This window comes from Neodiprion pinetum, chromosome 3, assembly GCF_021155775.2.
Source record: "Neodiprion pinetum isolate iyNeoPine1 chromosome 3, iyNeoPine1.2, whole genome shotgun sequence".
NCBI lineage: Eukaryota > Metazoa > Arthropoda > Insecta > Hymenoptera > Diprionidae > Neodiprion > Neodiprion pinetum.
In genome coordinates, this window is record NC_060234.1 from 39,420,751 (window position 1) to 39,433,338 (window position 12,588).

The window sequence follows — 12,588 nt, forward strand, 5'->3', positions numbered from 1 at the left end:
CCAGGGAACAGCACCCAGAAGGCTCGGGTGTCCGCTTCGCGTAAATTTGCATATTTGGCGGAAGTACTATACCTATAACTTGTAAAGGTGTGTACGTAGTTTTCCATGTTCGCAGTCGCAGTGGCCGTTTTCTGTCGACGACGAGCTGCGGATGCACGGAAAATACACGCTTTCACACCGAGGAAATGGGAAAAGGAGTCGGTCGGGTTGCGACTGGAGGGGGGAGAAAAACCGGGAGAATCTTGTAACTTCAGGCCGTGAATGCAGAAGTTGAGGATGAATGTGTCGGATCGTCTGAATCAAGAGTTAAGAATAGAGAAAAAAAGGGTTTGAAAATTTGCGGCAATGTTTTTTTACAACAGTTATAACGAACGCTAATTGAACAACATTCGCGTTGTGTGATGAAGATGTATCTGAGAAAATTGGAATCACACAATTACGCTGCGATTGATTATCAGCAATTTGAGAAAAGCTTTTGTTTATTTATTAAATTAACAAAACCAATTTTCAAATAGTCGATACATGAGTTTGTGCTATACAAATTTGCTCTGAGAGTCATTTAGTCAAGAATTCCATATTTTTACACTCAGAGGATAGTCCTAGCGCCCGGAATCGAATTTTCAAGTTTTTGCCCCAATTTCGGGTTTTTAAATGAAAAAAAATCGTGTGTTTTAACTGCATTTCGCGTATTATAAGCTAAAAAAAATCTCAAACATGGAATCGTTTGCAAATTGTCCGGGGAACATGATCCCGTCATTAGTCTACCGACATTTTCAAAAAGCCGAAAAAAGTAGAAAATTAGGATTTATTGAAAAACCCTGTGAGTGGGCCAAAAACTTGAAGATTCGATTCCAAACGTCAGGCTTGTACCCAGGGGCGGAAAATTCGGAATTTATCGTTCTTCAGCAGCCTGAACAAATGTGTAAAATTTGGTAAAAATCGGTGAGATCATGGCGACACGTCTGTTTTTCCTAACGTGGAACGATTCGAGATTCATTTCTTCTATCACATGCGGAAGGGATTCTGTTTCATTCTCGTCGTTGACTATCATCATCGTAAATAACATCGCTGTAGATGTTCCAAACAGTCCTTTCTTTTCCAACTTTCGATTCAGACCGTCCGACCGGTTCATCCTTACGGCCAGATTTTTATTGCCCCATGGTGCGACAGTGGCGTCACCTCGTTCAGATCCAGACGCATATAAAAGCAGCTGGAAGACGAGGCGAGTCGACACTGGAACCCGGAGAACCTCGGGAGTCTCCCATTTATTTATCGACTTCGCAAGTTTTCTGTTTACACCTACGACCGACACCGTCTATCTCCAACTCAAACCCTCGGAGTCTGTGGTAACGAAAATGCAAACGCACCGTAAGCCCGGAGATTGGCTGAGAAACGTACGGCTTTTTGTGTATCACGTGGTAGGGCGATGCCGGCGATAAGGAAGCTTCTCAGGAAATAAGGATGCATGCATGCTGCGAGTGTTTATGACGCGCGATTTGGATGCTATGGTTAGAATTTGTTGGTTCGATTCCTGGGATGGAGGAAACTCTTAAGAAGATATGCACGGAAAGCTACTTCTCTCAATCAAACGCCGACGATTCATTAGTCACTGATTCGAGAGTACAATCGGAAAACGAAACGTCAGCAAGGAAAAATGGAGGAACGGAGGCTTAGAATTGGTAATTAAATTCAGTTTGGATGAGCTTTATCAGAAGACTATCTTCTTGTAAGTAAAGGGTAAAATCGAATGTTCTGAATTATATTCGAAGTTGTTCCGTTATTGATAACCAGATGAGATCGGTTACGTTATCGAGCAAATTTTTCATCACATAGGTGATTATCAACGTATGTTCAGTTCTGACGAATTATCTATCATTCCGTTCGTAGTTTGAATTCCCCGAAAAAGCAACTCTGATCCAAAAACCTTTCGCCAAGTACATTAAAAATGTGTTCTCATGGTTGGTCAAAAAAGATTCAAAACACATACTACTGCCATGTACATGTCTGTTAATTTACAATAATAGCATGATTGAAACCTGACACTTAGCTTTCACATCTCTCTAGAATCTCACTGTTGTCACACTGGGGTCAGACTCACCCTAAACTTATCCAACTACAAATGATAATTGTGTAAATGTAAAAACAAAATGACTTATTGAAAGAAAGTAACACGTGGTACTTGGTGGGCCTGTTTAGAAAAATACCTTGAGATGTAAATGAAATTCTATCTTTATATCGTTTCGATTATATATCATGCCTTGGAAGAGCATACACGTTTCAGGGGATGTTATGGCTTTACTGAATTATTTTGGAGGTACATACGCGAGTTGGATTCAGCGTTGAGATTATTTGTTGGGTGGTTCTATCTAATGTATGGAAATTTGTCAACTTTGCTTCCACATATCTTCGGAAGGATTCGCATATTCAAGTTAAAATTTCTCCCTGAGTATTAGGGTATAGTAAGGTATTATTCAGCACTTGTTTCAGAGAAATCCGCGGGGATCTCCAGACGGATAATTTTTTGGGAGGCTCTTTCATCAAGGAAATACTTGGTGGCACAATAGCATTGAGAAGATTTCATGCGAAAAACTTAGAAGGTCAGTGAGATACGCCAAGTACAAATCTGCTCGATGCACAGATTCGAAATCAATCAATAATTTTTATTAAAACAAAATATTTCCACATGCGTAATCAAGTACAATCCGATACAGCTAATAATTATGGTGCGGCGCGCGTCAGACACAAAGAAAAATCGGACTTGAATAAAAGAAGGAGTAGGGTGGGTATAACTATTTTATAACAGTGGCAATTCTCGACATAATATTTTCTAAAATATAACGGTTGACAGAAAACGCCAACATCAGTCCTTCTTCGTCGATTCCTTTCGAATTCCTTCCTCCTTAACCTGCAGTCCGTTATCCGTGCCTTGCACCACAGTGACTTGATTAGCCTCTGATTTGGAACTGACGAAAATTTTCTCCAACACAACCAATGGAGACTCAAAAAATGAGGTGAAAACAAAAGCCGCGACGATCGAAAGCACCAAATCAATCAAATACTCGTGAATCTGCAAAGAGATGGGTTGAATTTCAAATGCGCAGGTTGAACAACGGAAGTTGTAAAGAAAAAGACTTACTATCAAAGAATTCGAAAACACCACAGGAGTCCGTGCGGCCGCACTCCTCATACATTGGATCAACATATGCACCAAGTAAGTGGAAAATGACAACCGACTGAGTGGCCGAAAGAACGGCATGGACAGAAAGCTGTTAACAGGGCCTAAAATATTATCAATGTTGAATAGTATGTCTCATCAATGTATCGTATTATTTGACTAGAGTCCTATTCGGCGCCTGCATCAGAAACCTTCGAGTTAGGAATTTTACAGTATTCTGTAATTCAGCGCAGCTTTCCATACACAAGCATAAAACGGATACTTGCCTCCATATCCGTGAGTACATGCATAAATGATCCAAGCAATGGCAATCGACCAACACGAACGTAACGTAAGTGCGACTACAACTTCCAATACACGGTTGTACGCAAAAGCATTGTTGTAATTGAAATGAGTTGCACACATACAAAATAGGAGAAGAACGGAGGTTGCAATCCAGTTGATCCATACGTTCACCTGAAAATCGGAAAATGTGTCGATATTAAACGATCAGTTGTCCATCGAAATAGGATTGGAATTGCTGGTAATGCGAAAACTTTGCCTGAAATACCTTTGTAAGTTGCCTCTTCTTGGTCGCTACGTCGTAACCCAAGAACATTCCGAGGAAGTAAGCGCTGGCTCGATTGTACGTTGCTATGTAGAAGTTGACCAAGTCCCCGAAGACTATGATTCTGATGTGGAAATAATTATAACGAATATCTTCCATTTGATGAACAATGTGTTTCGTTAATATTCACTCACCCCAAGTCTACGTGCATGGTAAATATTCTGTTAGTGTAACCATTGATACCTAGAACAACGGGTGGTATAAAAATCGAGGCGAGGAGGACGAAACCTAGTATTCGGATTCCATGTTTTGGCCAGCGGTAAAGTGGATATATGACAATTGGCGATAGCCAAAAAAGCTGCATATTAACAGCCAAGTACCAGGTGTGGGGTAAGCACTGAAATTTTCATGCGTTATTTCATCAGATTTATTATCATTAAAAACCTGTGCCAGGACTATTTCTGCTTTGTTATTCGAATTAAATGTTTGACCTAGTGAATGCGTCGGGCCATACTAACCGTAACATCTGGATTCAAAAAGTTCTGAATGTATAATATATTAAACCACCAATTTTTTTTGCAAATTTCTACGTGGTCACCAATCCAAATTTTCCATAGGGGGCCGTTTCCAAAGCGATTTATAAAAAATGAAACGAACAACATAACGACGACGAAAGATGGCGTGAGTCTGTAAGAAAAAATATCAATTTATACGTACACAAGTGAGAAAGAGTTATTTCCCATCTGTAGCTTTTGACTATACGCAAAGCGACACGTTACACTAATCACCACTCAACTGCTAAAGTGAGAAATAGCGTCGTAATATAATTTAATGTCTTCAAATATCTGAGGTTAATATTTTCTTTCAAAAACATTTTTTTAAAGAATTTTCGAGCTCAAGGAATCCGATTACGATCATAAAAACTACATTTTCCGTGCAGTCGTACAGTTTTGAGCTCTGTAAGTTGACGAATGTTTTATAATTTTGTCAAACAGCGCAATGGAAGAAACTATCGTTTTCCTTTTCTGGGATGCATGTTTCTTTCAAAAAATACTGACGATGAGTAAGTAATAATATTCTTCAGTCTAAATATGCGATCTCAAGAATCACCAAGTATAACCATAGCGTATATTAGATGAATTACTTTGTAATTCTTGAAGTTGCGAAATTGAAAAATTTATCCTGAAGAAAGAAGATGGTAATATGTTCTATAACGCCGTTTGAGAAAATCATGAAAAATCTGTCAACTTCGAGGGCTCAAAACTGTATAAATGCGCGGAGAAAATAACTTTCTTTGGTGGTGATCGGATTCCTGATTCGTCTCAAAAATACTTAAAACACACGTTATCAAAAATACTAGACAGTGAGATATCAAAAACATTGAATCACTTTATGACGTGCATTGCACATCTACTGTGTTATCCAAGCTGTATAGCTTTGAATCAAAGTTTTTGAAACTCACCGGAGGTAACGATGAAGGTATAACATTGGCCAATTGATTTGTCTCCCCGATTTCAAAGCTTTAAGAAGCAGGTGAGCCGTGAAAAATCCGCTCACTAGAAAAAAGGTTTCGACAGCAAATGGCGCGGCCTGAATGTACAAAGATGTCCATGAATTCAGCCACTGTGGATCGATTGTGACAATATTACTGATTTGCTTGCCGTAACGCTGGATAATTTGTATTTTGCAACAACGCGAGTTTACTTATTAATAATCGTCTCTACTAGAATGCAAATCGCACACTCAGAAAAGTATTCCAGATTGTAACATCGGACTGTAGTGTGCTAAAAACACGATTTTCGTACTATCATGCCGATAAAGTAGCCATCAATCGTTAGAGCAATTATCGTCTATACTGCACATTGAGTGTACTGTTCAACTTACTTCAGCAACTTCAAACACATTGACAACTGGCCTGATGAATAAACTGATGAAACGATGACCCAGTATGACCCAGCACATACTCAAAACTCTGATACCTTCGATTGATTGAAACGTGTCAGATTCTACTTTCGTGCTTAAAACAGCGAGTGCATTGGTGTAGAGGGAAAATTTGGCCAACGTATTCATTACAGTAGATGCTTCTGTCTGCTTGTGTCGTCTTGCAAAGTCGCAGATCGTACAAGCAATCATAAATACGACAACGGCCAGAAAAAAAATTCTGTAAGGAGTGCACTGTTCTCTTGAACGATAAACGTGATTGTTTCCCTAAACTACATATAATGCCAACTTACAGCGTGTAAATTTCTCCAGCACTCAAGTCATCGGATCCCACGTCCGCGCAGAACGCGTTACTTGCTTCTAATCCTAGGTGGCTGATAGTTGGTATGTTCGCGACGGTAGCATTGAAGATCTGCTCAACGTGAGTCTCGTTGCACGACGATGGAACACAAATCGATGATGAAATGCGGAGATAATCGACACCAATAACCTCAGGTGACGTAGGAGACGCCGAACCCAGAGAAACCATGCAGTGCTTACCCCGGATATTGACGTGGTTGAATTGCCCATTGACTTCGACGCATTCGTCGTACAATCCGACGTCTCTAAAGTTTCCTTTCATAAGTCCGGTTTGAAAACCCGACGAAGCATCCAGCACTATTATAGAAAATAGAATCATTACTAACTGCATAATCGATTACACAAGGTCTTGTACATTTCGTACGAGGCGACCTTCGGCATATGGAGAGACTCTTCCACTTTTATGATAACAGAGCATTCTTTACACCCGATATTTGAGGAAGTATATTCACAAAATACCCCTCGAAATGATTAGCTTATTTCTTACTTTGAAAAGCCCATTCTTGGCCAGATTCCATCGCTTGTATCAACACCGCGACTTCGGTCGCACAGGAAGATTCAGTGGTATGGAGAACAGATTTGAAACCTTCGATCCACGGTTGTCGTAACGAGCCAACAATCCTTTTGATCCATTCCCTGGTTTTGTCCGAACCATGGATAGATGGAACCGTATTCATAGATGCAGAGCCATAACTTTGTATCGAAGTAAGGAACAGTACCGTCCCGAGTACGTTGTGATGGAAAAGCATTGTGCGTTTGCGGTTACTTGATTTCAGGAAGACTGACCGAATCAAGCATCTTCTCCAGAATATATAGTCAATGTTTGTACAAAAAGTGGTAAAACTAGTCAGAAGAATTAGTAATATATAGTAATGTTAAAACATTGCAATGAATTGGTTAGTAAAAATAGAAACGTTAAAACACGTTTTATAATGGCGACAGCCATTTCTTATAAGGAGTAAAATCATCGCTATAAATATAATATCATAACGAGTTCCGAAATATGTAATAAGCGAGAAACAACATACAGTCATTTTAGTAGTTTCACTATGGAATTCGAGTTACCCAGCTGTATACTTGTATAAACTTTCATTTCGACATCCTCAAACTTGTCTCAAAATCTACATATTGTAAGTTGTCCGCGTCTGTCAAAAATTAAGGTCAAAGGTCACAAAAATCGATTTTTTGAAAATGTCTCGTTTCCTTTGGGGTTTGCGCTATTTGTATTTATCATCAATATTTTACAAGATAAAATTCTCTACAACTTTTATGTCAAAAGTTTTTTCATACGTTGAATCGTTTTCTAGGTAGAGGACACTGACCGCGCAGTGTTTAACTATGTAGCGTATCATTTAAGGTCAACCGGTAGTCCCGATCAAAAACACGCCTTGTGCAGTGCCTACGAGTCTTTTGCGTCCAGGGCCATGATGATTTTTGGTTGCTGGCGCGTTCGACCAACTCGCGTCAACAGGGATGCCAAATCTCCATTGAGCGAGGAGGCGAGCGTGCAATACACGTAAAAATAGTCAGGAAGACCCGGTCGTCCGTCGCGCAACGACACCAAGGCGAGAGAGTCCTGTGCTCTCTCACAGACTTCCCAAAAGAAAGGAGATAATTCGATAATCGAAACGATCGGGTGAACGGTCGTATGGTTCCAGATTCTCCGAACGCGGGTGAACAGCAATACGATCCTCGATTCTCCGATCAAAAAATCAAACGCAAACCGAGGATTGCAATGGCACGGACCAAACTGGCTTCTTGACAAAGGAAGAAACGTAAACAACATAAAACGTCGTGGGTTTTATGCCGCAAGGCTTTTTCCATAAGAGCTAATAAACGACAAAAAACCGATGGCTCAAATCGCGAGTGTACTTTATTTCGAAACCAAAACCTTCAACCTTTATCCCTCAAAAGAAAAAATTAAAAAAAAATCAAGTATACAGAATCACGAGGCGACTTTGAAAATAAAGAAACTTCGACTATACAGAAGGAGTGGCGTGGGTAGAACTATTCTATAATAGTGCCAATTCTCGACATAATATTTTCTAAAATATAACGGTTGACAGAAAACGGCAACATCAGTCCTTCTTCGTCGATTCCTTTCGAATTCCTTCCTCCTTAACCTGCAGTCCGTTATCCGTGCCTTGCACCACAGTGACTTGGTTAGCCTCTGATTTGGAACTGACGAAAATTTTCTCCAACACAACCAATGGAGACTCAAAAAATAAGGTGAAAACAAAAGCCGCGACGATCGAAAGCACCAAATCAATCAAATACTCGTGAATCTGCAAAGAGATGGGTTGAATTTCAAATGCGTAGGTTGAACAACGGAAGTTGCGAGAAAAAAAACTTACTATCAAAGAATTCGAAAACACCACAGGAGTCCGTGCGGCCGCACTCCTCTGAAATTGGATCAACAAATGCACCAAGTAAGTCGAAAATGACAACCGACTGAGTGGCCGAAAGAACGGCATGGACAGAAAGCTGTTGACGGGGCCTAAAATATTATCAATGTTGAATAGTATGTCTCATCAATGTATCGTATTATCTGACTAGAGTCCTATTCGGCAACTGCATCAGGAACCTTCGAGTTAGGAATTTCACAGTGTTCCGTAATTCAGAGCAGCTGTCCATTCACAAAAATAAAACTGATACTTGCCTCCATATCCGTGAGTACATGCATAAATGATCCAAGCAATGGCAACTGACCAACACGGACGTAACGTAAGTGCGAGTACAACTTCCGATACACGGTTGTACGCAAAAGCATTGTTGTAATTGAAATGAGTAGCACACATACAAAATAGGAGAAGAACGGAGGTTGCAGTCCAGTTGATCCATACGTTCACCTAAAAATCGGAAAATGTGTCGATATTAAACGATCAGTTGTCCATCGAAATAGGATTGGAATTGCTTGTCATGCGAAAACTTTGCCTGAAATACCTTCGTAAGTTGCCTCTTCTTGGTCGCTACGTCGTAACCCAAGAACATTCCAAAGAAGTAAGCGCTGGCTCGATTGTAAGTCGGTATGTAGAAGTTGAACAAGTCCCCGAAGACTATGATTCTGATGTGGAAATGGTTATAACGAATTTCTTCCATTCGATGAACAATGTGGTTCGTTAATATTCACTTACCCCGAGTCTACGCGCATGGTAAATGTTCTGTTAGTGTAACCATTGATACCTAGAACAACGGGTGGTATAAAAATCGAGGCGAGGAGGACGAAACCTAGTATTCGGATTCCATGTTTTGGCCAGCGGTAAAGTGGATATATGACAATTGGCGATAGCCAAAAGAGCTGCATATTAACAGCCAAGTACCAGGTGTGGGGTAAGCACTGAAATTTTCATGCGTTATTTCATCAGATTTATTACCATTAAAAACCCATGCCAGGACTATTTCTGTTTTGTTATACGAATTATATGTTTGACCCAGTAAATACGTTGGGCCATACTAACCATAAGTTCTGGTTTCAAAAAGTTCTGAATGTATAACACATTGAACCACCAATTTTTTTTGCAAATTTCTACGTGGTCACCAATCCAAATTTTCCATAGGGGGCCGTTTCCAAAGCGATTTATAAAAAATGAAACGAACAACATAACGACGACGAAAGATGGCGTGATTCTGTAAGAAAAAATATGAATTTATACGTACACAAGTGAGAAAGAGTTATATCCCATCTGTAGCTTTTGACTACACGCAAAGTGACACGGTACACTATTAACCACTCAACTGCTGAAGTGAGAAATAGCGTCGTAATATAATTTAATGTTTTCAAATATCTGAGGTCAATATTTTCTTTCAAAAAGGTTGGTTGAAAGAATTTTCGAGCTCAAGGAATCCGATTACGATCATAAAAACTATATCTTCCGTTCAGTCGTACAGTTTTGAGCTCTGGAAGTTGACGAATGTTTGATAATTTTGTCAAACAGCGCAATGGAAAAAACTATAGTTTTCCTTTTCTGGGATACATGTTTCTTTTAAAAAATACTGACGATGAGTAAGTAATAATATTCTTAAGTCCAAATATGCGATTTCAAGAATCACCAAGTGTGACCATAGCGTATATCAGATAAATTAGTTTGTAATTCTTGAAATTGCGAAATTGTAAAATTCATCCCGAAGAAAGAAGATGGTAATTTGTTCTATAACGCCGTTTGAGAAAATCATGAAAAATCTGTCAACTTCGAAGGCTCAAAACTGTATAAATGCGCGGAAAAAATAACTTCCTTTGGTGATCATCGGATTCCTGATTCATCTCAAAAATACTTAAAACACACGTTATCAAAAATACTTAGGATATGAAAAACATTGAATCACTTTATGACGTGCATTGCACATCTACTGTCTTAACCGAGCTGTATAGCTTTGAATCAAAGTTTTTGAAACTCACCGGAGGTAACGATGAAGGTAAAACATTAGCCAATTGATTTGTCTCCCCGATTTCAAAGCTTTAAGCAGCAGGTGAGCCGTGAAAAATCCGCTCACTAGAAAGAAGGTTTCGACAGCAAATGGCGCGGTCTGAATGTACAAAGATGTCCATGAACTCGCCCACTGTGGATCGATTGTGACAATATTACTGATTTGCTTGCCGTAACGCTGGATAATTTGTATTTTGCAACAACGCGAGTTTACTTATTAATAATCGTTTCTACTAGAATGCAAATCCCACACTTAGAAAAGTATTCCAGATTGTGACATCGCCCTGTATCGTGCTAAAACACGATTTTCGTACTATCATGCCGATAAAGTAGCCATCAATCGTTAGAGCAATTATCGTCTATACTGCACATTGAGTGAACTGTTCAACTTACTTCAACAACTTCGAACACATTGACAACTGGCCTGAGGAATGAAACGATGAAACGATGACCCAGTATGACCCAGCACATACTCAAAACTCTGATACCTTCGATTGATTGAAACGTGTCAGATTCTACTTTCGTGCTTAAAACAGCGAGTGCATTGGTGTAGAGGGAAAATTTCGCCAACGTATTCATTACGGTAGATGCTTCTGTCTGCTTGTGTCGTCTCGCAAAGTCGCAGATCGTACAAGCAATCATGAATACGGCAACGGCCAGAAAAAAAATTCTGTAAGGAGTGCACTGTTTTCTTGAACGATCAAACGTGATTGTTTCCCTAAACTACATATAATGCCAACTTACAGCGTGTAAATTTCTCCAGCACTCAAGTCATCGGATCCCACGTCCGCGCAGGACGCGTTACTTGCTTCTAATCCTAGGTGGCTGATAGTTGGTATGTTTGCGACGGTAGCATTGAAGATCTGCTCAACGTGAGTCTCGTTGCACGACGATGGAACACAAATCGATGATGAAATGCGGAGATAATCGATACCAATAACCGCAGGTGACGTAGGAGACGCCGAACCCAGAGAAACCATGCAGTGCTTACCCCGGATATTGACGTGGTTGTATTGCCCATTGACTTCGACGCATTCGTCGTACAATCCGACGTCTCTAAAGTTTCCTTTCATAAGTCCGGTTTGAAAACCCGACGAAGCATCCAGCACTATTATAGAAAATAGAATCATTACTAACTGCATAATCGATTACACAAGGTCTTGTACATTTCGTACGAGGCGACCTTCGGCATATGGAGAGACTCTTCCACTTTTATGATAACAGAGCATTCTTTACACCCGATATTTGAGGAAGTATATTCACAAAATACCCCTCGAAATGATTAGCTTATTTCTTACTTTGAAAAGCCCATTCTTGGCCAGATTCCATCGCTTGTATCAACACCGCGACTTCGGTCGCACAGGAAGATTCAGTGGTATGGAGAACAGATTTGAAACCTTCGATCCACGGTTGTCGTAACGAGCCAACAATCCTTTTGATCCATTCCCTGGTTTTGTCCGAACCATGGATAGATGGAACCGTATTCATAGATGCAGAGCCATAACTTTGTATCGAAGTAAGGAACAGTACCGTCACGAGTACGTTGTGGTGGAAAAGCATTGTGCGTTTGCGGTTACTTGATTTGAGGAAGACTGACCGAATGAAGCATCTTCTCCAGAATATATAGTCAATGTTTGTACAAAAAGTGGTAGAACGAGTTAGAAGAATTAGTAATCTATAGTAATGTTAAAATATTGTAATGAATTCGGTGGTTAAAATAGAAACGTTAAAACACGTTTCAGAATGGTGACAGCCATTTCTTATAAGGGGTAAAATCATCGCTATAAATATGCACATTTAATCTGAGGGTCACTGTATAATATCATAACGAGTTCCGAAATATCTAATAAGCGAGAAACAACATACAGTAAATACCATGTTTCAGTAAATTTTTTGATTACAATCTGACTGCGGAACGGGAGGACCTGAGTTCGCAAAGTGGCAGCTTGTAAAAATTTGAGGTTTTCTGCAGTTTTCCTTGTCCCTTGTGCGAATGCGGATGTTTCTAATGAACATCTTAACAGTCCAGTCATTTCAGTAGTTTCACTATGGAATTCGAGTTACCCAGCTGTATATTTGTATAAACTTTCATTTCGACATCCTGAAACTTGTCTCAAAATCTACATATTGTAAGGTGTCCG

The 12,588-nt window shown here is 39.8% G+C and overlaps 1 protein-coding gene across 1 annotated transcript; it reads right to left on the reverse strand.

The window, feature by feature from the left end:
- Positions 1 to 2,638: 2,638 nt before the first annotated feature.
- Positions 2,639 to 12,052, reverse strand: LOC124215019 (uncharacterized). The gene is made up of 20 exons (XM_046617870.2): positions 11,746 to 12,052; positions 11,192 to 11,555; positions 10,841 to 11,117; positions 10,420 to 10,580; positions 9,482 to 9,650; positions 9,158 to 9,360; positions 8,967 to 9,087; positions 8,683 to 8,872; positions 8,378 to 8,520; positions 8,103 to 8,308; positions 6,511 to 6,866; positions 5,957 to 6,320; positions 5,607 to 5,883; positions 5,185 to 5,345; positions 4,241 to 4,409; positions 3,917 to 4,119; positions 3,726 to 3,846; positions 3,442 to 3,631; positions 3,137 to 3,279; positions 2,639 to 3,067 (listed from the first exon to the last, which is right to left on the reverse strand). The coding sequence occupies exons 1-20, from the start codon at positions 12,005 to 12,007 to the stop codon at positions 2,861 to 2,863; spliced, it is 4,287 nt and encodes a 1,428-aa protein (XP_046473826.2). The 5' UTR covers positions 12,008 to 12,052; the 3' UTR covers positions 2,639 to 2,860.
- Between the last annotated feature and the right edge of the window lie 536 nt (positions 12,053 to 12,588).

Bases quoted from the DNA above. Each gene is read 5' to 3' on its own strand.
- LOC124215019 (XM_046617870.2), bottom strand. From the start codon at position 12,007: ATGCTTTTCCACCACAACGTACTCGTGACGGTACTGTTCCTTACTTCG. The intron at 11,118-11,191 runs GTAAGTTGGCAT...CACTCCTTACAG, and splicing joins GCTGGAGAAATTTACACGCT to AATTTTTTTTCTGGCCGTTG. The intron at 10,581-10,840 runs GTAAGTTGAACA...ATCGATCCACAG, and splicing joins ATGTGTTCGAAGTTGTTGAA to TGGGCGAGTTCATGGACATC.